General features: G+C 57.0%; 2 protein-coding genes across 6 annotated transcripts; one reads left to right on the top strand and one right to left on the bottom strand.

Moving 5' to 3' along the window:
- Window positions 1-10,137: 10,137 nt before the first annotated feature.
- LMF2 (lipase maturation factor 2) lies at window positions 10,138-14,802 on the bottom strand. 2 transcript variants are annotated; one of them, XM_047785861.1, is made up of 14 exons: window positions 14,639-14,802; window positions 13,902-14,155; window positions 13,723-13,751; window positions 13,354-13,571; window positions 13,093-13,271; window positions 12,540-12,681; window positions 12,238-12,372; window positions 12,063-12,168; window positions 11,897-11,993; window positions 11,638-11,820; window positions 11,336-11,504; window positions 11,142-11,253; window positions 10,973-11,069; window positions 10,138-10,700 (listed from the first exon to the last, which is right to left on the bottom strand). In XM_047785861.1, the coding sequence occupies exons 1-14, from the start codon at window positions 14,730-14,732 to the stop codon at window positions 10,629-10,631; spliced, it is 1,887 nt and encodes a 628-aa protein (XP_047641817.1). In that variant the 5' UTR covers window positions 14,733-14,802; the 3' UTR covers window positions 10,138-10,628. The 2 variants fall into 2 exon arrangements, with proteins under 2 accessions (XP_047641817.1, XP_047641816.1); XM_047785860.1 differs by having other exon boundaries at window positions 10,138-10,879; window positions 14,639-14,801.
- A 101-nt stretch (window positions 14,803-14,903) lies between these two features.
- On the top strand, window positions 14,904-25,591 carry NCAPH2 (non-SMC condensin II complex subunit H2). 4 transcript variants are annotated; one of them, XM_047785851.1, is made up of 20 exons: window positions 14,904-15,154; window positions 17,913-18,014; window positions 21,076-21,131; window positions 21,225-21,306; window positions 21,380-21,448; window positions 21,530-21,609; window positions 21,688-21,821; window positions 22,084-22,158; window positions 22,518-22,648; window positions 23,444-23,515; window positions 23,741-23,807; window positions 23,917-24,024; window positions 24,134-24,187; window positions 24,321-24,391; window positions 24,463-24,559; window positions 24,648-24,716; window positions 24,797-24,852; window positions 24,932-25,033; window positions 25,127-25,276; window positions 25,342-25,591. In XM_047785851.1, exons 1-20 carry the CDS (start codon window positions 15,047-15,049, stop codon window positions 25,489-25,491), a joined length of 1,833 nt encoding a protein of 610 aa, XP_047641807.1. In that variant the 5' UTR covers window positions 14,904-15,046; the 3' UTR covers window positions 25,492-25,591. The 4 variants fall into 4 exon arrangements, with proteins under 4 accessions (XP_047641807.1, XP_047641809.1, XP_047641808.1 ...); XM_047785853.1 differs by having other exon boundaries at window positions 14,927-15,154; window positions 24,956-25,033; XM_047785852.1 differs by having other exon boundaries at window positions 14,927-15,154; window positions 25,133-25,276.
- The last annotated feature ends 55 nt before the right edge of the window (window positions 25,592-25,646 follow it).

Here is a 25,646-nt window from a genome sequence, read left to right as displayed (position 1 = left end):
TTTAAACATGATCCAGTTGTCTGGCTGTGTACTAAGAACACATAGACTTCAGCATATTTGTGCATTGTTATCCTTACCGGTGCTCAGGCAGGGCTGGGGAGGGGCTTCCAGGGGGGCACCTGGGTCCTTCTGAACCACAGCGGTCTCTGAGGATGTCTAGCTGTCTGGTGTAACAAGACACCCAGACCCCAGACTGTTAATTTCCTGTGTCTGCTGTAACTAATTACCGCAAACTTGGTGACTTAAAACAACAGATTTATTCTCTCAAGTTCTGGAAGCCAGAAGTCTGAGCCCCAGGTGTTAGCAGGGCCGGGCTCCCTCCAGGCTCTGGGAGGACCCCTCCTGAGTCTCCCAGCCTCGGGTGGCCGCCGGCAACTGTCGGGTGGTGGCTGGTGTCTCGGTCTATGTATTTGTCTCCTGCCTTTCTCTTGTGAAGACACTTGCGATGGCCTTGAGCGCCCACCCAGATTTCATCCAGGGTGCCCTCAACTCAAGGCCCTTCATTACAGCTGCAAGAGGCTTCTTCCAAGTGAGGTTACACTCACAAGTTCCAGGGACTGGTGCGGACGTCTTTGGGGGGCGCGTTTTCCTGCTTAGCAGAGAGGCAGCCCTGGATGTGGAACTGGCCATTTCTCCAAGGAACTTTGCTTTCTCTGAGTGGGAAATGGTTTCACATCCACAGCCACGTGCTGGGGGCTGAAGACTCAGCTCCTTGAATGTCCACCTCTAGTCCGACCACTGGTTGTGGCCATGGGAGGTGACATCGCCCCCTGCCCTTCCTGCTGTATGGACAGCCAGCCTTGTGGCTCCTCTGAGCCCCTCTGCCACTGCACGAGGGGCGTGACCAGCGCTGACCTCCAAGGGACCAAGCATACCGTCCTGAAACCATGCTGGGGGCCTCTCCAGGGCAGAGCAGGAGTGGCTGCCCTTTCCCCCTCCCTGGGTCCCCAGAGCCTCTCTCTGCCCCTGCACACCCTATCTGCCCACCTGCAAACAGCCCCCAAGTAGGGCGAGGGCAGTAGGGGACCAGGGTGCCCTTATTTCTGTCTACCCAGGGGATGCTCAGGCCTTGCTGGGGGCCCCAGGGAACTGGGCTGCTGAGGAGCCCGCAGGGAGGAGGTGGCTTGACTTCCCCGCCCTCGTTGCCCTGCTCCTCCCCAGCTCTTGCTGTGCTGAGTCTGGCTGCAGCCCCAGCTGCCACCTTTCTCCGTGGCGTTGAGGCCTTGTGGCGCTCTTCTCATTAGTCCTATTTCTCTCTAAGTGAGCCAGTTTCTTCCAAGAGAGTGGTCGTAAGCAGCAGTGTGAGAGGAACCGAGAATTTGTCAGGAGGCCCCTTGGGGGCTGAGAGTCAGGCATGCTTGGCTGCAGCTGGAAAGCCGGCAGATCAAGGCCTGCAGGAGCAGAGCAACTCACTATGGCCTTTGCTCCTCTGGCCAGGCCATGGGGACCGTGAGCAGATACTAGAGGAAGGTGACTGCTTTGAAAGGCACAAATGGCCCGGGGAAATACAACAACAAGCTCAGACCCCTCAACTTCAGGCTCAAGCCTAGACTGAACAGAAACGGTCTGTGACTGTGCCCGGACCATGCAGCTCCAAGGGCTCTCCCAGAAGCTCCGGGTCCGTCGGGGGCCTGTGAGGTCACTGCTGTTTTCAGACAGGACATCTCTGCCTTTTCACTGAGCTGACCTTCCCGCGGTTATGGAAACGCACAGTGGCGGCAGACGCCCCAAATGGCTGGTCGTGGCCGTGTCCCTCTAGTCCACAGTTCAAAAACAGGTCCGTTTTGGAATTCCCGTTGTGGATCGGTGGTAACGAACTCAAGTAGTGTGCATGAAGATGCGGGTTCGATCCCTGGCCCTGCTCAGTGAGTTAAGGATCCTGCTGCTGTGAGCTGTGGTGTAGGTCGCAGGTGTGGCTCGAATCCTGCGTTGCTATTGTGGCTGTGGTGTAGATCAGCAGTTGCAGCTCCATTTTGACCCCAAGCCTGGGGACTTCCACATGCTGGGGGCGAGGCCCTGAACACACACACACACACACACACACACACACACGTCAGTTTTACTTAAGAATGTCTTCGATGAAGAAGTACAACTATTCAGATTGTTATGTCTCCTTGAGTACAGCTCTTTTTAACCTTTTGTGACAAAACGGGGTGACCGTGAAGCCCTGTGGGCAGAGCCAGGACAGGGGCCTCGGGAGGGCAGGTGTGGACACAGCAGCCAGTTTGGCCAGCTGGTCTTATCTGGAAGAACAACGGATAGGCTAACCATGGTCACTCAGTCTTGGGGATTGGTGGTCATTTCCCCCAAAATGGACAAAATAAGGCTGGCACTTCAAGGAAAATGATGACAGCATATCTTGCCAATGATAACATCCAGCTTTCAGGAAAAAATTGGGTTTTGGGAAAACTTCCACCGCCACGAATTTGACAGCTTCCTCATACTTAAAGATTTTTTCCGATAAGGTCAATGGAGAAATTGATGAGTGTGATTTCTTCAGACTGTCCACATTGAGAAGATCCTTATAACTCACTGAGCCAAGACTTTCCAAATGACCCATATATGACGCTCCAAGTCATGCCTGAGCAAAAACATCCGTTCAGAATCTAGATGCACCAGGGGGTTGTCATGTGGCAGAGGACAGAAGGCTCAGTGTGGAAAGATTCCTTTCTCTCTTTCTTTTGTCTTTTCTTAGGGCTGCAAGCACGGCATATGGAGGTTCCCAGGCCGGGGGTATAATCCAAGCTGTAGCCGCTGGCCAACACCACAGCCACAGCAACTCGGGATCCAAACCGTGTCTGCCACCTACACCACAGCTCATGGTAACACCGAATCCTTAACCCACTGAGAAAGGCCAGGGATCGAACCCGTGTCCTCACGGATACTAGTCCGATTGTTTCTGCTGAGCCATGATGGGAACTCCCAAGGTCCCTCCCTCCCTTCCTTCCTCCCCTTTTTCCTTTCTCTCTTTCTCTTTCTTTCTTTTTTTTCACCGTGCCTTTGGTGTGAGCAAGTTCCCAGGCCAAGGATTGAACCCATGCCACCGCAGCAGCCAAAGCTGCTGGGTGACACTGGATCCTTAACCTGCTACCCCACAAGAGAACTCCTGGAAAGGTTTCTGATTCCACACGGCAACGAACCCAAGAAAGCGTTACTCACAGTTGGGATGTGCTGACAGAGCATAAAAGCATTCCGACAAACTCCTCCTTCTGGTCAGATTTTCTTTTTCTTTTTTTTTTTTTGTCTTTTGTCTTTTTGTTGTTGTTGTTGTTGTTGCTATTTCTTGGGCCGCTCCCGCGGCATATGGAGGTTCCCAGGCTAGGGGTCCAATCGGAGCTGTAGCCACTGGCCTACGCCAGAGCCACAGCCACGCGGGATCCGAGCCGCGTCTGCAACCTACACCACAGCTCACGGCAACGCCGGATCGTTAACCCACTGAGCAAGGGCAGAGACCGAACCCGCAACCTCCTGGTTCCTAGTCGGATTCGTTAACCACTGCGCCATGACGGGAACTCCAGATTTTCTTAATATAGTTCGACCAGAGACATATTGTGACAGATTGACCAGAAGCAGATATGAGAAGCCAGAGAGTCTGCAAAAACATACAATTACGCCACTCTTCTCATTTTTTTGGAAAAATGGTTATTTTTCCTTTGAACAAATTGTCATTATGGTAACATGTAATAAGTTTATTTTTATGTTTAAATAAAGTTAATAAGCAAATAAGGACTTTCACACTTTAACTTCCAGGGATCAGTATTGGCAGATTGAACCCTCTAAACAAAAGCTCTTCGAGGTCCTCGATAACTTTTAAGAACGGGAGACCAGATGACCTGGTGACTTCCTTTTGCAGGAACCGCAAAGCTTTCCCCACGGGCGCTCTGGGGCAGAAGCGGAGGTCACGTGTAGCTTCTCACCAAACCCCTGCACCACCAGTGGGGCCATCCCAGAGCCCACAGCACCCTTCCCCAGAGGGGAGCCCCTGGCCGCTATGCCGGGCACCACCTGTGCTGTGGGGCAGCGATTCGTCACCACCGATACATCATTGTGTCCTTGAACTTGCGCCCCCGTCCCCATGGTTCCTCCAGCATCAACCCCAGTCACTCTCGAAGCCCAACTCTGAGGCCCCTGCGCCACACTGCCTCTGACCAGAGGGAGAACAGAGGTTCCCCCCACCCCCACCCCCCAAGATCCTAAATCAGTGATCTGATGGAACGGTGGAGCCGCTAATTGAAGACCTGGGTGCCAGCTTGTGACAATGCCCGTGTAGGTGGTTGGGCCGTGCGCGGAAGCCAACCAGTGCACGTGGGCAGGTGGCTCTCACTCCACACCCAGCAACCCCTGGTGAAGCTGTGGCTGCCTGTGGGTGACTGGGCACTGCTGCATGTGGAATGTGGTTCCCAAGGAGGCAGTGCTTCCTCTCAGAGACACAGCAATGCTGCCTCCGAGCTGGACAGCCAGCCACGTGGCTATTCTGATCACCCCTGGCCCTGGACAAGGCAGGGAAAGCGGTGACCTCCACAGGGAAAGGGCTGCTGGCACGTGAGTGAGAGGCTGGGACTGCGGGGACCAGCCCCAGGATGCTCAGAACAGCCCGAGTTCAGCGGCCAGGCCAGTGGAAGACAGCAGCGCCCTCTGCAGGCGGGGCTCAAAACGGTGTTCTTGGAGGAGGCGTCCCAGCCCTGGGTGCTTGTTGCAGGAACAAGCACAACCTGTCTTTTTGCCTTGCTGTCCTTCAAACACGAATCAATGTGTAGTTTCTTCCAGTGGCTAACTTTGCAGCTCAGTGTGAGATGCAGAATCTCGAGATGGGACCGTGCTGAGCTCAGGGGGTAGGTGTCCAGCTGGAGCCTGGAAGTGATGTGGGTGCAGGAAAGGACCAGACTCCATGTGCTTCTCACGTGGCAAGAGCAAGGGGTTTGAGTGGGGTGTGCAGCGGCTGCCTGGCATCAGTGGAACATTGTGTGGGTGGGGAGGGCGTGTCAGCGAGAGAGATGGCTGCATCAGGGGCCCAGGCACCCGAGGGGGCGTGCGTCCCGCCGGGTGTTCTGTTGTCAGACGCCCCCCTCCCCAGGGTGGAGGATCTTCTCCCCGCGTCTGGGTGGGAGGCAGGCCTGCACCTCCTGTCCCACCTTTTGGAAGCCAAGAAGGGGAGAAAGTTGGTGCTCGGCCAGCAGCCCTGGGGCCCATGTTCCAGCCACACTGGACTTGGCATCTGAAGCTGGGTGTCAGCTCCAGGTCCAGGCAGCGCCTGTCCTGACCAGACCAGGCCGTGGCAAGGTTTTGCCCCTGGCCAATCTTAGGAGGTTCAGTTGTGGTATAGAGGCATTTGAGAGAATTAATGGCTGACTGCATTCATGTTTATTCATTTACGGTTTTCTTTGAAGCTTGGAAAGATTGTGTTAGATTAGATGACTGAACAGTTAAAAATAAATTAAAAATAGGAGTTCCTTGGTGGCCCAGCAGGTTAAGGATCCAGTGTTGTCACTGCCGTGGTGCAGGTTTGATGCCTGGCCTGGGAAATACCACATGCTGTGGGCATGGCCAAAAAATAAATACATAAAAAGTGTAAAAAATAAATTAACATTAAATTTGTAAAGCAGTTAAAATATTTCATGGCGTTCCCATTGTGGCTCAGCAGGTTACAAACCCAACTAGTATCCATGAGGATGTGGGTTCTATCCCTGGCCTCCCTTAGCGGGTTGGGGATCCAGCGTTGCCGTGAGCCGTGGTGTAGGTCGGATCTTTTGCTGCTGTGGCTGTGGCCAGCAGCTGCAGCTCCAATTCATCCCCTAGCATGGGAGCTTTCATATGCCATGAGTACAGCTCTAACAAGAAAAAAATATTTTAGGAATTTAAAATTTATAAACTGAGAGCTGCAGTTTTACTAAAATGTGTAAGATTTAAATAGAAGAGAGAAAACGAAAGTACATGAATTGTGGTTGGCGAGGGGGAGGGAGAGGGAGTGGGATGGACGGGGAATTTGGGGTTAATAGATGCAAACTATTGCCTTTGGAATGGATAAGCAATGAGATTCTGCTGTATAGCGCTGGGAACTATATCTGGTTACTTATGGAGCATAACGGAGGATAATGTGAGAAAAAGCAATGTATATATATGTAAGTGTGATAGTCACCATGCTGTACAGTAGAAAATTGACAGAACACTGTAAACCAGCTATAATGGAAATAATAAAAATCATTATTTAAAAAATCCATTCTAAAATCTCAAGGGAACCCAAATAGTCAAAAAATCTTGAAAAAGAATAATAAAGCGGAAGGACTCACACTTTCCAATTTCAAAACTCACTACAAAGCTACAGTAATCAAGACAGTGTGATAAAGGCATAAAGACAGACCCACAGACGGGGCTAGTCTAGACTAGACTAGAACTCCCAGAAATGAACCCTTGTACATGGGGTCAGTTGATTTTCAACAAGGTGCCAAGACCATTCAAAGGGGGGGAAGATGGAGTTCCCGTCGTGGCGCAGTGGTTAACGAATCCGACTAGGAACCAGGAGGTTGCGGGTTCGGTCCCTGCCCTTGCTCAGTGGGTTAACGATCCGGAATTGCCGTGAGCTGTGGTGTAGGTTGCAGACACAGCTCGGATCCCGCGTGGCTGTGGCTCTGGCGTAGGCCGGTGGCTACAGCTCCGATTGGACCCCTAGCCTGGGAACCTCCATATGCCGCGGGAGCGGCCCAAAGAAACAGCAAAAAGACAAAAAAACAAAACAAAACAAAACAAACAAACAAAAAAAACAAAGGGGGGAAGAATCACCTTTTCAACAAATGGTGCTGGGAAAACTGGATATAATCTGCATGAAAAAGAATGTGGCTCAGCAGTAACAAATCCCACTAGCATCCATGAGGACGCAGGTTTAATCCCTGGTTTTGCTCAGTGGGTTGAGAACCCGGTGTTGCTGTGAGCTGGGGTATAGGTCGCAGATGTGGCTTGGATCCTGCGTTGCTGTGGCTGTGGTGTAGGCTGGCAGTTACAGCTCTGATTTGACTTCTAGCCTGGGAACCTCCATGTGCCGCAGGTGCAGTCCTAAAAAGACAAAAAGAAAAAAGAATTAAGATGGACCCTTATCTTACCTCGTATGCAAAAACTAACTCAAAATGGATCAATGTCCTAAATGTAAGAACTGAAACTAAAAAACTCTTAGAAGAAAACACAAGAGGAAATCTTCATGACCTTGGATTTGGCAGTAAGCTCTTGGCTCTTAGACCAAAATCACAGGCAATAAAAGAAAAAATAAATTGGACTTTATAAAAATGAAAGACTCTGTGCATCAAAGAACACTGTAGAGTGAACAGGCAATCTATAGAACAGAGTAAATATTTGCAAACCATACATCTGATTAATATCCAGAATGCATAAACAACTCCTACAACTCAAACAAAAAGAACTGATTTAAAAATGGGCAAAAGGGGAGTTCCCGTCGTGGCGCAGTGGTTAACAAATCTGACTAGGAGCCATGAGGTTGAGGGTTCGATCCCTGGCCTTGCTCAGTGGGTTAAGGATCTGGCATTGCCATGAGCTGTGATGTAGGTCACAGACGTGGCTCGGATCCCGCATTGCTGTGGCTCTGGCGCAGGCCAGCAGCAACAGCTCTGATTAGACCCCTAGCCTGGGAATCTCCATATGCTGCGGGAGCGGCCCTAGAAAAGGCAAAAAGACAAAATAAATAAATAAATAAAATAAAATAAAAAATAAATAAAAATGGGCAAAAGGGAGTTTCTGAAGTGGAGCAGCAACTTAAGGATGCAGTGTTGCTACAGCTGTGGTGTAAGTTGCAGCTGCAGCTTGGATTCTATCCCTCACCTGGGAACTTCCATATGCTGTGGGTGCAACCAAAAAAGGGGGGGGCTTAAATAGACAGTTTTTCCAAGAAAATATATAAATGGCTGACAAGCTCATGAAAATTGGCTCAACATCATTGGCCAGTAGGCACATGCACGTCGAAATCAACTCGAGCTACTATTTCTTACCCATCAGGATGGCTTTTATCAAAAAAGGGGAAATAAAAGGTGTTAGTGGGGATGCGAGTAAGCCGGCGCCTCGGTGCTGCTGGAGGAGACGCACAAGGTAAGGAGCGCAGCTGCAGCGGCAACGTCGGCTGGTCCTCAAAGTTAACCATAGAATCACCACGTGCTCCTGCAATTCCACGCCTAAGCATGTACCCCAAAGGACGGAAAGCAAGGACTCAGCTACTTGGGCACCCACGTTCATGGCAACAGCATCCCCCTCAGCCAAAGTGTCAGAACAACCCAAATGTCTATCGATGGGCCAACTGATACACAAAATGTGGTATAAATGTAACAATGGAATACTATTCGGCCACAAAAAGGAATGAAGTTCTTTTTAGGCATGTGGCAGTTCCCAGGCTAGGGGTTGAATTGGTTGCCAGCCTGTGTCACAGCCATACCAGATCCGAACTGCATCTGTGACCTACACCACAGCTCACGGCACAAGGGATCCTTTAACCCACTGAGCAAGGCCAGGGATCAAACCCACATCCTCATGGATACTAGTGGGGTTCATTACCACTGAACCACAACGGGAACCTCAGGAATGAAGTTCTGAAAACATTATGCTAAGTGCAGGCAGGTGGACATAACAGGGCCCAAATTGTATGATTCTATTTACATGAAGTATCCAGAAGAGCTAGTAACTCCATGTTGACAGAAAGTGGGTTAGTGGTTGCTTGGGTCATGGGATGGAGGGGTCAGAAGATGCCAGGTAAGCGGGAGGGAACTTCTTCTTGAGGTGATAAAAAAGTTGTAAAATTAATTATGGTGATGGATGCACAACTCTGTGAAAGAAAGCCACTGACTTGTGCCCTCTGAGTAGGTGAATTGTGTGGCACCGAATTATGTCTCAAGAAAGCTGTTACAGAAAACAAAACCCCCAAAGAGAGATTCCTAGACTGAGCTTAAAAGTCCAAGAGAAAGAACAGGGTTTACAATTTTAAATGTTAGAGTTGTCCCTCTGTATCCAAGGGTGGTGGGTTCCAGGAACGTCCCCCCACCCACTACCAAAATCCGCGGATGCTCAAGTGCCATCTGTGGAACGGCACAGGATTTGCACAAACCTACACACATCCTCCCCACACTTGAAATCATCTCCAGGTTACTTATAATAATACCTAACAGAACACAAGTAATGCTATGTAGATACTGTCAGTTGTACGGCAAATTCAGTTTTGCTTTTGGGGACTTTCTGGAATTTTCGTGTCTGCGATAATTTTCAGTCTGCAGGTGGCTGAGTGCATGGATATAGAAGCTGAGGATTCCCAGGGCTGACTGTGTTGTTTTAGGCCAGAAGTCAACTTAGAGACCCTTCAAACCATGACGAAGAGCATATGGAGGCTCGGGTTGCAGGTCCCCTTGAGCCACATGTGACTGCAGGCACAGGCTGAGAGTATGGAGTATTATCCACTTGGGTTGGTCAGAGCAGGGCTCAGTGACACAGGGGGAGGAGCTGGGCACCCCGTGGGTGTGTCCAGGGGTCTTCGAGGGGAGAGCATGAGGGACAGGGGCTAAGGACAGGGCCGGGTGAAGGGGAGGCAGTGACCTGATTGACAACTGATCCCCAAATGGAAACCTGGACAGCGCCTGACTCCTGCTCCCAGAAAGCGGTCAGGCCAGAGATGGTCAGATGCATCCTTCCTCTTCTGCCCCTCGTCCAGGCCTCTGCTCCTCCTTCCGCCCCGACCCATACCCCGTTTTGCTCTGCCAGGGGCCTGACAAGTTTCTGCTCATGGCACCCCCGCCCCCATCTCTCCTTCAGCCCTGCCCAAGCAAGGTCCAGTATGCTGACCCTTCCCTTCCCTGAGATGAGGAAGCTGGAGCAGGACAACAGGAAGGGGTGCGTTCTGGTAAATTCTCCAGCCCTCAGATGGTCCCAGGCCCCACGTCCCAGCCCTGGCCTTACAGCCTTGATGCGTGGAGCTGACAGGTCAGCCAGGCTGCGCTGGCAGCATGAGGTCAGCCCCTTGTGATCATTTACAGACAGGAAAGTGGACGCCTGGTCAGCACAAGCTGGATAGCATGCCCACCACCAGTGTCCACCGCCGAAGGCAGGGCAGGCGCCGCCCTCAGGCCCACCCCGTGGGAAGGAAACGGCAGCGCGTGGTCCTGCACGAACCGCCTTTATTGGCTCACAGATCCAACGAGCCGCAGAGGCCACCCGAACCTCTCTCCTGCTCATCCCAGCAGGGCAGCCTCAGCCCCTTGTGCAGGAGCCAGGGTTGGGGTGGTGGGCGTGGACCCTACAGTGGGGGCAGAGGGAAAGGGCCTCCCCGGCCCTGTTGACAATGTCCTGGGAAGGACCCTGGGCAGGTCATGCAGGGGCCTCCTGGGCCATGGATCAGGCCAGCGGGTGTCCTGGGACTGGACGTGGTTGAGGTGGGAGCATGAGTGGGCCCTCAAAGCAGAAGGGCCGCCAGAGTCTGCCCACAGGGGGCACCCCGGCCGGCCTCCGCGTGGCAGTTGGCTAAGGCACAGTGGCTGGGCCATGTCCCGCTGCAGAAAGCCAGAGTCGCACGGGGACCCTGACCCTCTCGGGACGTCTGGCTGACAGAAGGAGGCTACTTTTTCCGCCGGGGGGTCTGAGAACGGCTGCTGTTATTGGGAGCTGGGGCAGCTTGCTTGCTGGTGGCTCCTGAGTCCTCCCTGGGTGCTGGCCTCTGCTTCTCCCTGGCGGGAGGGGAGGGCCGAGGGCCCAGGAGGGCCTGCATGACCCTAATGGCCCCCACCGTCGCGAGGAGCCCCCAGAGCAGGGTGGGGGCCTCCAGGGGAGACAGCTGTTTCCGCACCCAGTAGAGGGCTTCGGTCAGGGGACTGCTGGAGCTGCGGGCCCGTGGGGGGCTCTTGTCCTGTGGCGGCAGGATTGCGGAAGGTCTGGGGGTCGCCTCTGCAGGCGGCGGTCAGCCCTGCCGACTGCCCCAGCCTGGTTAACACCTTCCTACCTGAAGGCCGAACTGTCTGAGCAGTGTTTCCAGCGTCGGGTCCCCCAGCGACACCGCAGGGAAAAATTCCTCCACCCATTGGCGGCGCCACCACCGGCTGCAACAGCACGGGTGGCTCAGGGAGTGCGGGCTCAGAGGCCCCAGCCCCCTGCCCGGCACCCGGCCTTACCCCTGCTCCCCGGGCTGCGAGAACCAGTACTTATAGAGCTGGGCCCGCACATAAGTGGGCGGCTGCTTGTGGAAGGGGTACGTGGGCGCGTGGTTCTGGACGAGGCGAATCACTGCGGGGCGGGAGCGTGCTCAGCGCCCAGCAGCTCCCTCGGGCCCCGCCCCAGGCCCCGCCCCTAGGCCCCGCCGCCTCACCAGGCTCCTTGCCCTGCAGTAGGCGGAGCACCAGGCTCGTGAACCAGGGACTCTGTGTGTGCGGACCCAGGGCCGCGAACCACATCTGCCAATCGAGGCGTGGCTGGTGGGGCGTCACGACAGGGGGTGCCCGGCTCACGTTCCCGGGCTTGTACATGAACTCGATCTCCTGCGGGCAGGGCAGTGTTTAGCGTAGCCAGCGGCCGGGTTCCCTATGCTCGCCCCAGTCCCAAGCCCGTCAGATCCCTGGCCCCGTGGAGCCCACCAGGTGCCCCAGGCAAGGGACCCGAGGGAGCTCTCACCGTCCAGTGGTGCCCATCATAGCTGCCCTCCAGCACCACCTCAGGCCGCCCGCCCAGGCCAGTCATCCTGCGGAACAGGCCATAGGAGTTGGCCAGCTGGAGGTGCTCCACAGTGCCGAACAGGCGGTGGGCCCCAGTCCAGAGGCGCCCATGGGTGGAGGGCTCCATGTAGGAGTATGGCACCTGGAGGCAGGTAGGCAGCGGCTCAGCAATGACTCCCCCCGCCAACCCCCAACCCTGGCCCTGAAGTGCTACCCACCAGGCTGATCATGAACAGAGCCACCGTGGCAGCGCCAACGATGGACAGCTGGGCTGCCGCACAGAACTTCTGCAGCCACCCCCGCACCTGGGTCCACCTGGGGGTAGGACCGAGACGCAGTCAGGCCTGCCTTCCGCAGCTCTACCCACCCCTCGGACCTACACACCTCCAGAGCGCGGTCAGCAGTTCCCAGGCAAGGGAGGCTGCCCCCAGCCACATGGTGGGCAGGGACACCGTCTTCAGCCACTGGGAGAACTGGTGGAAGGTGAAGGCTGCAGAAGAAAGGGGTGTGAGGAGGGGTGGCCCAGCCCCTGCCCTCTGAGCCCCCAGCTGGCACTCACTGGTTCTAGAGTGAACGGCATACTGCTCCCAGTCCACCTCCAGGCCGAAGCAGTGTGCCACGCCGTAGGCCAGCAGCCCGTAGACGGCCAATTCCAGCAGCAGGGCCAGCAGAGCCAGCAGAGCCCTGGGCCAGGCTGCAGGGCAAGACAGTCATGGGTCAGCTGGGAACAGGGCTGGGGGGGGGCCTATGGCCAGGGGGCTGGGGTGGCAGCAGGTCAGGGTTGTCTGGGAGGTGCTGGCGACACCCTGGTGGACGGCGGGGGTGAAGACGGCTGTCTGTCTGGGGGAGGCTGACACTCACAGGTGGGCATCTTCTTGCGCCGGCGGCTGCCAGACTCGGCCAGCAGGTGTGCGTCGTCCAGGAGGGCGGTGGTGAGCACGAGGGTGAGCAGGTTGAAGAAGTTATAGTTGCCAGTGAGGATAATCAGGACTTGCAGCAAGACCTGGGAAGGGGCTGGACTCAGAGCCCCTGGCGGCTGCTTCCAGGCCGCCCTGCACCCCACACCTCCATCTCTCCTGCAGGCACCCACACCCTCCCCGTCAGCCCTTGGCCTCTTGTCCCCACTCCACCTGTCCTCTCCCCCTGCTCATGCCTTCTGTGGCTCCCCACCACCACCTGGAGAGACCCCAAGCTCAGCACCTCAGGTGCCCGCCCCGGCCCCCGCCGACCCAAGGCGGACCTCCTCCAGCCCCACAGGCACACTGTACACCCGGGGCTAACTCCTTCCCCTGCCATGGGGCCTTTCAGCTACTGGCAGCAAACACCCCATCCCCCGTGGGACCTACTGGGCAGTGCAGAAGAAGGCCATGTCCTGCCTGATGTCCTACCTGTCTTCCTGATGGACCCCACCCACCTGGGAGTAGAAGGCAGCCAGGCGCAGACGACGGATGGGAGCGAAGAACAGAGGGGGCACTGCAATCTCAATGAGAAAAGTGGCCACCACGCTGAGCTTGTGCAGCCAGACGGGCAGGTGGTGGGCAAACCAGGCAGCAGGCGTGGGCAAGCACTGCGTCTCATAGTGGTAGGTGAGGGCTGCAGGCGACAGGCAGGTGGTCAGGACTGGGTGAAGCCCTGAGGACCCCCCCCCCCACCAGGTCCTGGCAGGGGTCCTCACCCGTGAGCCCCCACCACGCAGGGCAACGGCTGGTCAGCTTGACCACACCCGAGGCAAACATGAGGCGAAACAGCAACCAGCGCACAAGCCAGAAGGAGAGGCCTTCGTGGGGTGAAGCCCCTGCCAGCTTGCTCTGGGGCGCCTGCTTGCGGTGGGGGGGCTGCCTCAGAGGTGCCACCAGCACTGCCAGGAAGCCAGTCTCCAGGAGCAGGGAGTCCCTATGGGGAGAGAAAGCAGCACAAAGGGCCTTTTCCCCATTTGGGCTGCTCTCCTCAGGGGGTGCCCCCAGGAGAGACAAACACACCCCACCTCACCCCATCCCATCCCACGCAGCCAGTCTGCTGCAGCCCCACACCCATAGTCACTCACCACTGGAAATAAAGAAACACCTGGCCCACCTGCAAGGAGAAGGGCTGTCAGGGAGCAGGGGTGTGTGTCTACAAGGCAGGCCAGGCAGGGGCGGGGTAGGGGGTGGAAGGGCCTGAAGTGAGTGAGTTTGGTGATAAGGTTCCCAGGGGTGCAAGGGGGCAGCAGGCAGCTCCACTTACCTGGCAGACAGACAGGTAGGCGGCCCAGAGCAGCAGGTAGGTGAGGAGATGGCGCAGCTGGCTTAGCAGCAGTGCTCCCAGGGCTAGCAGGGTGCCTAGCAGACTCAGCAGCTCTAGGCCCTGCGCCGTGTCCAGCCCTAGACGTGGTGCCTCCCACAGCAGCGTTGGGGTCTCCCACAGCTGCTGCCAGCGTCCCTTTCCCTGCGGCCGCAGCGTCCTCCGTGCAGGTAGGATGCCCTCAGGGCCGTACAGGCCTGTGGGAGGGCACGTCAGGGCCAGGCCCTGGACTCTGTCCTTCAAGGCTGGATTCCCCACCAGTCCAGGGATGCAGATCTGCCTCCCCAGGTCAAGGCCAGCAGACGCTCCAGAACCCCCCACCCAGGTCAGGCCCCAGAAGGCCTACCCAACACCCAAGTCAGGACCTTCCACGTGGCAGACCCTTATTTCCCACTCCTCCAGGTCAGCGTCTTTTCCCTAACCTGCCCGCCTTGTATGTCCCCCCTAGCCCCGCCGACTCAGACCTCCGCCCCGTGTCCCAGGTCAGAACCCAGACTCCTACTGAAAACGGACCACTGCACACCTTCCCACCACCCACACTCCCGCGGCCCGCAGGACACAAACAGCAGCACCCCACGTATCAAGGCCTGGACCTCACTCCCGCCCCCAGATAACCAAGTGTCTGGTGGGTAGATGAGAGGTCAAAGGACGCAGGGGGGTCCCGCCCTCGGCGCCCTCACCCGGGATCTGCGTGTAGAGGGAAGCGAAGGCGAACATGAAGATGGCAGCCACGCCCTGGAGAAAGAGATGCCGAGGGAGCCGGGAGCCCGCCATGTCCGCTACGCGGCGGGCTGGACTGGAGCCCAGGGGTCCTCCCCGCCCCGCCAGTGGCGGCTGCAAGCCCCGCCCCTTCCCGCCCCACGCAGACAAGGCCCCGCCCCCACGCAGGCCCCACTTCTGGCGTGCCTTCAGACACTTCCGGCGCTCTTCGGCCATGCTACGTCATAGATGTGCGCACGTTGCCGCGCCCCTACGTAGTTTCCTGGGCGGGAACAGCAAAATGGCGCCAGAACTAGTGGCGGGCTGAGCATACTGGCTACTTTTAAGCCGGCCCTGCCGTCCCGGTGCGGACCCGTCCCCTCCCAGACATGGAGGACGTGGAGGCGCGCTTCGCCCACCTCCTGCAGCCCATCCGCGACCTCACCAAGAACTGGGAGGTGGACGTGGCGGCCCAGCTGGGCGAATATCTGGAGGAGGTGAGAGCGCCCCCGGGGAGTGAAGTGGGGCTGGGGCTGCCGGGCTGCCCCGCCGCCTCCTGGTGCGTGTCCATCCGGCACTCTGACTGCACTTGCCCTCAAGCTCGTTTCTTTTTTCCCAGCCCCATCTCTGCTCCTCCAAATTATCCTTTATTTGATTAGCCTGGAGCTGTCATAATTGGTCGCTACCTATTAGTGAGCCTTGAAATTGATTTAGTGGGTGTTGACCAGCATTTTTCTCTAATAGAGTAGAATAGCATTTGTGTTCACGTTTGGGTGTGTGAGAGATCGCGATCCGCGATGTAAGAAGGATTTCTTATGTTAGATTTTCAAACCAAGTTTCGAGCTGCTGCTGTGTTCCATCTTGTCAGCATTTTATTTTTTTTCCCCATACTTGACCACTATGTCTAGACCTCATCAAGGAGCTGTCCGCTCCACTTCTGCCCTTCTCTTTCACTCCTCAGCCCACTGGGACGGAGCTTTTGTCTTGATCAATAAAGACCTCCCTCCTACCAAATCCAAGGGGCACCAGAAGTGTCATCTTATTCACCTCAGGAGCATTTGTTGGGTTGACCATATCCTCTTTTTTAGAAGCAGGTTTTGGTGTTCTGATTTTCTTCTGGTTTCATTGCTACTCTTTCTCTTATCCAGTCTCAGTGTTGAACGCCTCAGGGGGTGGCCTGAGTCATCTTTTTACACGTTTCTCCTAAACCATCTCATTTATTTCCATGATTTTAAGTATCACTTGTATGAGAACAGCTCCTCGGTGTATTTATTCTCCTATTCCTGCCCCAATTTGTATTTCCATTCCAATCTTTTATCCGAATCTATTTTATGTATCCAGCTGCTCAGCCTGACATTCCAGTTAGATGTCACACAGGCTTGTCAGATTTAATGTATTTAAAGGGGAGCTCTTTATTTTTCTGCTCAAATTCCAGCCTTCTTGATCTCTCTAGTGTCCGTTGTGGACCTGTTCAATATGAATTCCGGCTAAGGTATCCCTGTGGTGTTGAAGAAGGAGGTTGTAACTTGAGTTTGGGCTTCGATGGGAGGTCTGGCCTGGAGTGTGCATTTGGGAGTCGTTAGAAGGTGAATGGAGTGCAAGGTGCTGGGGTGGGTGGGGCAGCCTAGACTTGGAGAGTTTTCGGGAAGGGCCACCTCTGTCTCAGCCTGGGTGACCTAGCCACCCTCTCCTTCATATTCCCTCCATACATATGCCCAGGATGCGCGGCACTTGCTCAGATTGTTGTGCTCCTGTGTCCTCTCCCTCCGCAACTGACCTCACAGACTCCCTCTGTCCTTCAGGAAATAGCAGAAGTGGTGCCTTGGTGGCTCCTCTGAGACGCGACCCCTTCTTAGTGCCGCCCTAGCGCCTGATGTCTTGCCTCAGTCCCCAGCAACGCTGTGCCCTGGCCCTGTTGCAGAATACTCGCTTTCCTAACTCGCTGAATCCTGTGTCCGCTCACGGATGCCCTTCCAGTCACCTACCTGGGGAGCGTCAGTCTCCAGGCTTAGCTCTGACATACCACCATCTTCGTCATTAACTAAACACCAGTGTCAGACACCACGCTGAAGGCTGGAATTAGCCTCATGTTGCTCGCAGTCCATTGGAGGAGAGACTGAGTGTGACAAGATTACCCTAACAGAGCGGTGGGGCCCAAGGCACGTCCCAGGGAGACTGCCGAAGCACTCATCCTGGGCACGCTGAGGGTGGGCATTCCCGGCAGATGAAAGCAAAGGCAGAGAGCTTGTAAATCATGTGTGGGCTTCAAAGTGCTGTTTCCCCGAGAGGAGCCAGGAGAGGCCTGGTTGTAGGAAGGATCCTGAATTAAATATGGAGTTAAAGTTTGGGGGAGTTTGGATGTCTTGGTGGAGATAGCTAGTGGGCTGCTATCAACACAGTTCTGCAGCTTAGTAGAGAGCTGGCCTAGATGGGTTTGAGGACTGTTGGCATATAGCTGGTGGACACAGATTTAAGAGGTGACAGGAGCTGCGCGTGGGAGAGGCTGGGGGTTGGGGGTTGCAGAGGAAGGAGGAAGATGTACTTGAGTGTTTGCTGAGTTTTCTGCTCAAAGGATTGAGACCCCCAGTGTTTTTCACTGTCTTCCCTACCCCTTCTCTTGGTGTGGGGGTTTTCCTGCCGTAGTCTGTCTGCACCAGCCCCGGCTAGGACGGCTGCAGTGTGAGTACCTCCATGGAGGAGCTGGCGTGTCACCCTGGCTCTTGTGGGTGATACACTCTAGGGGCCTCCCTCTTCCAAAGCACTAGGTTGCAGAGGTTACAGGAAGTAGGGGAGGAGTTCCCATTGTGGCTCAGTGGGTTAGGAACCTGACATAACGTCCGAGAGGATGCGGGTTTGATCCTGGCCTTGCTCAGTGGGTTAAGGATCTGGTGTTGCCCCAAGCTTCAGTGTATTGCAGATGCAGCCTGGATCCCAGGTTGCTGTGGCTGTGGCTGTGGCTGGCAGCTGCAGCTCCAATTTGACCCCTAGGCTGGGAACTTCCATATGCTGCAGGTGCAGCCCTAAAGAGACCGGAAAAAAAAAAAAAAAAAAAGAGGGAGTAGGGCACAGAGACCTTTCTTTCTCCTCCAAAAAATGAACAACCAGTAGTGAGCCCCAAGAAGAGTCAGCGCTGTCAGTCTGAGAGGCTGCTCATGGTGACCTGGCACCTCGGAAGAAGGTGGGATGGCAGGCGGGCTGCCCAGGAGAAGTATGCGTAGACTCAGCCTCCCGCTGACCTGCTGTTGTGTTTTGCAGCTGGACCAGATCTGCATTTCTTTTGACGAAGGCAAAACCACAATGAACTTCATCGAGGCAGCGCTGTTGATCCAGGGCTCCGCCTGTGTCTACAGCAAGAAGGTGGGCTCTGCCTGGCTGCTGGTCTCGGGTCTTAGTGTTGCGTGGGGCCGAGGGCTGCTGTCCTGGGCAGGCTGCCCCTGTCTCTGACCTGCCTCATCAGCGCCCCCCACCTCTTCCCCCAATTCCTTACCACCTCGTGAGGCCAGAGAACAAAGTCGGATTTAAAATTGCTCAACAGTAAGTGTTGCTGCTAATCATCCAGCTGTGCGTAGGAGAGCCTCCTGCAACGGAGAACCATCCAGATCAAAATGTCAGTAGTCCCAGAGTTGAGAAACCCTGTTACAAAGTAAGAGGAAAAGCAGTATTTGGGAAGTGTCCACAAGCTGGAAAAATCAGAGAAAAGGAACCTGAGAAAGTGTACATCAGAGCCATAGAAAATATCGGGGTGCAGAAAGAAGACCAGAAGCATTGACAGGAATTGGATCCACACAGTAAGAGATTTTCAAGTATCTGTGGGTCTGCAATTAGGTCACCAGGGATTTTAGTGCAAGGAGAGCTGTACTGCAGGAGGTGGGGCAGTGATGAGCGTGAGAAGGCACACAAGCTAAGCGCGGATTCCTCCTAAGAGGTTTTATTGATGACGGCAGGAAAGAGATTGGGCAGTGGCTGTCAACCCAGGCTGCCGTCCAGACAGTTGCCAGTGCCTGGGCCCCTCCCAGCCAATTAAATCAGAATCCCTGGGTGCAGGTGGCGGTGGGGTGGGGGCAGGCAGATGTCAGGATTTCTTGAGCTATCCTCAGTGATAACCAGGATTGAAAACCACGGAGCTCAGGGTGGCGAGTGCAAGTGGCGGGTGGGGAAAGGGGAGTGGGAAGAGGAAACATGAAAAAAAACCTGGAAGAATCGGTATGGGATGGGCCGATGGGCTTGCCACCTCCTCCCAGGAGACTGGAGAGAGAAAGGGTGATGCACAGAAGGGGCCCAGGGACGTGGGGAAGCACGGGCACCCTGTTGGACGGTACACACGCCTCATCACGCCTTAGGGCGCAAGGAGGAGGGCACCGAGAAGTGGGCGGCAGCACTGGTCCAGGGCTGCGACGTGGGGGGCGGGGAAGTCGAAGGTGCACAGGAGGTGGGAGTTTACAGGTGTGTTGAGGCGCTCAGCACTGGGGTCCCGGACGGGAGGGACAGGGGTAACCCACTGGCACAGGATATGGGGGACCTGCCTGTGGCTCCATAAGTTATGAAGACAGTATGAGCCGCGTCGATGTGGTCGATGTGTGGTCGTCCTCCCCGCCCCCCATCCTAGATAATCTCACTAAATCGCATTCCCACATCCCGCGTGTGTCCTGAGAAGGAATGTCTGCAACTGACTTTGAAAGCACAAAGCATGAGGTGAACAGACAGACTTGCAGATGAGCTGATAGGTGATAAAGCAGATGTGGAGTCTGGAAGCTGGGTGAGGGGAGTGTGGGCTGAGGTCAGCCCTGACCATTGGAGTTTTCTGAGGTGAAGGGAACGCTCTATGAGCTGTGCTGTCAAATGTGTGTGGCTTCTGAGCCCTTGAACCGTGGCTGGTGTGACCAAGGATTCTCGCGCTTTATTTCTAATTTTTAATTTTTTTCTTTTTTGCTGCCCCGCGGCATGTGGAGTTCCTGGGCCAGGGATCAGATCCGAGCCACAGTTGTGATCTAAGCCACAGCTGCAGCAACACCGGATCCCCAACCACTGTGCCAGGCTGGGGATTGATCCTGTATCCCAGTGCTCCTAAGACACCCCCAATCTTGTGCCACAGTGGGAACTCCTCTTACGCCTTGTTAACTTTTTTTTTTTGTCTTTGGTTTTTTCAGGGCTGCTTCTGAGGCATATGGAGGTTTCCAGCCTAGGGGTCCAATCGGAGCTGTTGCCGCTGGCCTACGCCAGAGCCACAGCAATGTGGGATCTGAGCTGCGTCTGTGACCTACACCACAGCTCACAGCAATGCTGGATCCTTAACCCACTGAGTGAGGCCATGGTTCGAACCTGCAACCTCATGGTTCCTAGTCGGATTCGTTTCTGCTGCGCCATAATGGGAACTTCATGCCTTGCTAACTTTTAATTACATTAAATTGTTGGAGCATGTGGCCCGTGGCTGCTGTACTGGAGGGTGCAGCTCCCGCTCCCGCGTCCCTCGGTGCAAGTCCTGGAGTCACTGCTGATCGAGGTTGCTTTGGGTCTCGGTTTACCTCCTGTAGGAGACTGGCAGCCACACCCAGTCCAGACAGAGTGAGATGAAGCGCAGGGCATGTGTGTGCAGCAGCCACTTAAAGAAAGTTAAGTTTGGGAGTTCCTGTTGTGGCTCAGTGGTGATGAACCTGACTAGTATCCATGAGGTCTCGGGTTCGATCCCTGGCCTTGCTCAGAGGGTTAAGGATCTGGCGTTGCCGTGAACTGTGGTGTAGGCCAGCAGCTGTAGCTCCAATTCAATCCCTAGCCTGGAAACTTCCACATGCTGCACATGTAGCCCTAAAAAAAAAAAAAAACCAAAAAACAAAAACCAACAAGGAAATTAATGTTTGTTATTCCTGGCAAGGGGGATCCAGATGGTGGAGGCCACCAGCTGTTCTGCTCCCTGTTGCCTTCTCTTGGGCACTGTCGTCCCCGAGGGAACAGCCCAGAGGCAGCTCGTGTCGGCGCCTACGGGGGGGTGTCTCGTGCTAGGACTCTGGGAAGTCCCAACCCTCACCCTTTCGGCGGGGCCTCACAGCCTGTGGCTGGAGCCGACGGCCAGCAGAGACTCATAGGTGCTCCTGGTGGCGGGGCTGCAGTGGGCCCAGCCTGTGAGAGCAGCATGGACCCAGGCTGCAGGCAGGCTGGTTGGGGTGCTAGGAGGGAAGGCATGTGGGGCTGCAGGAGGCACGGTGGGGTGCCATGGTGGCGATGGAGCACCCCTGAGGAGGAACAGAGGGGCCTTGGCTGTCACGTAATTCTGGTGAACGCTCCCAGTTCCCCTGGGGGAGTGTTCTTGGCAGCCAAGTTGGCAGGAACCGCGCTGGGGTTTTGGGGGGACAGCAGGCCTCTGTGCGCACTCCCACATCCGCTCCTCCTTCCCGCGTCCCGATCGCCCGCTTGCCATCTCCAGGTGGAATACCTCTACTCGCTGGTCTACCAGGCCCTCGATTTCATCTCTGGCAAGAAGTGAGTACTGGAGGCGGGGCTGTGGCTGCTGCGCGTGTGCGCATCTGGGCAGGCCTGCCGGCCCGCGATGCCCACACTCTGATTCTCTCTCAGGCGGGCCAAGCAGCTCTCCACGCAGCAAGATGGGGCCGACGGGGAGGCCAGCTCCAGGGCCCCCCGGGAGGCGGAGGACAAGGTGAGGCCCTGGGTGCCTGGCGTTGCCCGCTGTGCTGGCCCGGCACCCCCCTGAGCTCTCCCTCTCCCCGCAGTTCCTGTCGCTGGATGACCTGCCCGACTCTCGCAGTAGCATGGATCTGAGGAGTGACCCGGCCCCTGGCGTGAGTGCCCCTCCCCTGCATCCGTGGGGGTGTTGGAAGGTGGCGGTGTGCCCCTGGCTCACTCGCTCTCGGCCTCTGCAGGAGACCCTCATCGTCCCCCTCCTTCCCATGGCTCTGGTGGCCCCTGACGAGGTGGAGAAGAACAGTAACCCCCTGTACAGGTGTGGCCGGAGCCTCGTGGGCCGGGTGGGGGTGGTGGGGGAAGGGTCTCTATAGCGCCTGTATTTCTGCTGGCACAGCTGCCAGGGGGAGGTCCTGGGCAGCCGGAAGGACTTCAGGATGAATACGTGCACCCCCCACCCCAGAGGAGCCTTCATGTTGGAGCCGGTGGGCACGTCCCCCACAGAGGCACTGCCACCAGGGAACCAGAAGGGTGAGGGTGCTGGGGCTCGACGGGAAGGGCTCAGTGGGCCGAGCTCCTTGTTGGGGACCCCCTGCTCACCAGCTGTGGACCTGGGACTCCCTCCCTCCCCAGGAACCTGCTCTGAAGGCGTGGGCCCTTGCCTCCTCTTTGCTGGTTCAGTGCCGAGGGCCTGAGTCTTGCACCCGGGCTGTGCTCTCCCGCCCTGGCCTGGCGCTGCTGGGCCCTCTTGGGGGAGCTGGGCTGACCCGGTTCTGTTTTCCGTCTTCCCCAGAGGCTGAGGAGCAGCCAATGGAAGTCTCTGTGTGCAGGAGTCCGGGCCTGGTGCTCAGCATCTCTCAGGAGCCAGGTGAGCAGAGAGCTTCCTGGGGGGGCTGGTGGAGTGGGGTGTGGGGCTCTGCGCTCAGCTACCCCCACCTGCCCGCCTGTCTTCAGCCTTGGTGGGTGAGGCGGGGGGAGCAGGTCTCTGTCCTCAGGCCCAGGCCTGCGTGGCCTGTGACCACCCAGACCGTGACCTTTGGATCCACGTCCTCCTCTCTGGGCAGGCAGAGGTGGTAGCATTTAAGGAGAATTACTGAGAAATAAGATGAGCCAAGCAGAAGAGCAACACGATGAGAGTGTAACACACCCCACCGTGTCTCTGGGGCTGAGAGATGAGGCTGAGTGAGGAACGGCCTCTCAGCCTCTCCTCGGGGCTCCCCTGTCCAGGCATCTCCCCAGAAGGCCCGGCGCCCAGAGGCGAGGGTGAGGAAGAGGATGCAGCGGGGCCAGCAGGGCTCCCTGAGGTCTTGGTCCCTGAGGCCATGACAGAGCCCCAGGAGCCCGGGAGCCCAGAGCAGGTGAGACCCACACCGTGGCCTGCACAGCCGGGTCCTCAGCCACGGGAGCCCTGGCAGCACAGCCACACTTGGACAGGGAAGCTGTCCCACGGCCTCCCTCCCTCTGGTCCTGCGCACCAGGGCAGCGGGTGTGCCCTCCGGCCGCCCTAGGCCTGGCTCTGCACCCTGTCCTCTCAGGCCCTCCGCTCTGAGCAGAGCAGCTGCTGCTCCTTGGTGGGGTAGGCTGGCGCCCAGGGCCTGAGTCCCATGGTGCAAAGGGCTACTGCCCAGATGGCAGCTGTTCCCAGAGCTGCCCCTGAGGCCTGCCTCCCTCACCCCTGAGGGTCAGCCTAGAGCTAAGAGATCTTTTTTTTTTTTTAAAGAAAAAACCGTGACATGTACAGGAAAAAAAACTAACATTTGTTAATTTTGGTTAGTAGAGACATGGCTGTTTTATCGTATCATTCTATTCTTTGGGGCGGGGGGGGGGCCTGTGCCTGCGGAATGTGGAAGTTCCTGGGCCAGGATGAAACCTGTGCCATGGCTGTAACCAGAGCCACAGCAGTGACAGTGCCAGATCATTAGCCCGCTGAGCCACAAAAGAACTGTTTCTAAAGAATATACCCTACGACCCCTAGTTTACTAGTCTGTATGCTCTCCTAAAGCTTTTCCTAGGGTTTCTCTTTTACGTCTTAGTCATTAAACTTCCTGCCCCCAGAGTTCCCTGCACGGTTCTTGCCGTCTGGCCCCACAGCAGAGTTGCTGAGGCCTGGGGGCTTGGGTGGAGGAGGAGGAACCCTTGGTGTTTCTTTGCAGAGCGCTGCCCAGCCTGGGATGTGTATGCTGCGGGAGCGAAGGGGGGCCCCGGAGCCTGCATCCCAGCTGAAGGTGAGGGGTGGTAGGGCATGGGCCCTGGCAGGGAGGGCAAGCATGAGCCCCAGTGCCTTCCCCCCACCCCAACTCTCTTGGGTGCTGGCTTTTAGCTGGAGGCCCTTCGCAGTGCCTGTCTTTGGAGCAACCTCCTCTCCCACAATAGGAACTCCCCCCTGGGTGTCTCACCTTGGGGCAGGGTGCGTGTCCTCCATGTCCCATGTCTGCTTGTCCTCTGCTCAGGAGACACCAGACCCCTGGCAGGGCCTGGACCCCTTCGACTCCTTGGACTCTAAGCCCTTCAGGAAAGGTAACTGGGGGAGGGGCACTCCCTGGGTGTCTGGGGCTCCTAGGGCCCGTGGGCCCAGTGAAGTGCCCTGGGCCATGGTTGTGCTCCGAGACGGTCTGTTTGCCCCCAGGTAGGCCCTACTCTGTGCCCCCCTCTGTGGAGGAGGCTCCAGGACAGAAGCGTAAGAGGAAAGGTGCTGCCAAGCTGCAGGATTTCCACCAGTGGTACCTGGCCGCCTGTGCGTGGGGCTGCGGGGCTGCGGGGCTGGGGCTGGGGCTGGGGCTGGAGGGCCCAGGCACAGCCCGTAGGGACTTGGTTTGGGGCCTGCTGACCCAGTCCTCTTGCAGATGCAGACCACACTGACAGTAGGAGGCCCCGGCGGAAGGGCCCCTCCTTTGCAGGTGAGCCCTGGGCTGTGTGCGCCCTTCTGACGGATGCCAGTGCCTGGGGATGCCCACGGTACTGGGTGGACGGGGGGGGGGGGGGGGGGCTGGGCGGGACGTGGGGCCCCTCTCACATGGCCTTCGTGTGCAGACATGGAGGCCCTATACTGGAAGCACGTGAGGGAGCAGCTGGAGACCCTCCGGAGGCTGCAGAGGAGGGAGGCAAGTACTGGTCACTGCGCCCCTGGGCCTGGTGGGAGACAGCAGTGCCCCTCAGTGCTCTCTCTGCACAGGTGGCCGAGCGGTGGCTGCCGAGGGCCGAGGAGGAGGGGCTGTGGCCCGTGGAGGAGGACCGCCTGGAGGACTCCCTGGAGGATCTGGGAGTGGCAGGTGGGCACCTACTGGGTGGGCCAGGTCGGGACTCAGCACCCGCTGCCTCAGCTGACCTGCCTTCTGCTGGGGTCCTCCCCTCCCACAGATGACTTTCTAGAGCCCGAGGAGTATGCAGAGCCCGAGGGGGCAAAGCCTGGGGAAGATGCAGACCTGGGTAGGTCTGGGAGGGGCCCCGTGGAGACAGGGAGGGGCAGAGGGTGTGGCTTGTGGCCCCTCACAGCTGCCCTTTTTCAGAAGCGGAAGCCATGCCGGCGTCCCTCAGCTATGAGGAGCTGGTTCGAAGGAATGTGGTAGGTCTGGGGCTGAGCAGGCTGGGACCTGGGCGGGGGGCCCGCCCGGAAGGCAGGAGGTAGCCCTGGTCTTCCCTAGGAGCTGTTCATCACCTCCTCGCAGAAGTTCGTCCAGGAGACAGAGCTGAGCCAGCGCATCAGGGACTGGGAAGAGACGGTCCAGCCCCTGCTCCAGGAGCAGGTGAGGGGGGCGGGGCTGCGGCCCCGGTTGGGGGGCGTGCCTTCCCCTGCCCACCCCGGGCCAGCCCCAGGGCCTTGACCTTCCCCTTCGCAGGAGCAGCGTGTGCCCTTTGACATCCACACCTACGGGGACCAGGTGGTCTCCAGGTTCAGCCAGCTCGACCAGTGGTGTCCCTTTGCGGAGCTGGTGGCTGGACAGCCTGCCTTTGAGGTGTGTCGCTCCATGTTGGCCTCCCTGCAGCTGGTGAGTGGCCTGCGTGCCTGGGAGGGAGGTGGTCCCTGGTTTCTGCTGATACTTTGTCCCCACAGGCCAACGACTACACGGTAGAGATCACCCAGGAGCCGGGGCTGGAGGCGGCCGTGGACACCATGTCGCTGAGACTGCTCACGTACCAGCGGGCCCACCAGCGCTTCCAGACCTACGCTGCCCCCTCCATGGCCCTGAATGGGGAGCACTGAGCCTGGGGCCGGGCCCTGGAGCCCCGTCTCCCACGTGCCTCTGCTCGTTCCACTTTGCTTCCTGGCTGCCCCAACCTAATAAAGTGTTGCCACCCCCCAATCCCCTAAGAAACCTTACAAAACTGTTCTGTGTGGAGGAAGGGGCTGTCCGTCCC

This window comes from Phacochoerus africanus, chromosome 7, assembly GCF_016906955.1.
Source record: "Phacochoerus africanus isolate WHEZ1 chromosome 7, ROS_Pafr_v1, whole genome shotgun sequence".
Lineage (NCBI taxonomy): Eukaryota > Metazoa > Chordata > Mammalia > Artiodactyla > Suidae > Phacochoerus > Phacochoerus africanus.
Note: the sequence above shows the minus strand (reverse complement) of the source record. Positions and strands in the feature narration are given on the sequence as shown.

Coding starts and splice junctions, on each gene's coding strand:
- LMF2 (XM_047785860.1), bottom strand. CDS start 14,732: ATGGCGGGCTCCCGGCTCCCTCGGCATCTCTTTCTCCAGGGCGTGGCT. Junction 13,572..13,722: donor GTGTTTCTTTATTTCCAGTG/GTGAGTGACTAT, acceptor CTCTCCCCATAG/GGACTCCCTGCTCCTGGAGA. Junction 11,994..12,062: donor CTGCTGACCGCGCTCTGGAG/GTGTGTAGGTCC, acceptor TCCTACCCCCAG/GTGGACCCAGGTGCGGGGGT.
- NCAPH2 (XM_047785851.1), top strand. CDS start 15,047: ATGGAGGACGTGGAGGCGCGCTTCGCCCACCTCCTGCAGCCCATCCGC. Junction 23,516..23,740: donor AGCCTGCATCCCAGCTGAAG/GTGAGGGGTGGT, acceptor TCCTCTGCTCAG/GAGACACCAGACCCCTGGCA. Junction 24,560..24,647: donor GGAGGATCTGGGAGTGGCAG/GTGGGCACCTAC, acceptor CCCCTCCCACAG/ATGACTTTCTAGAGCCCGAG.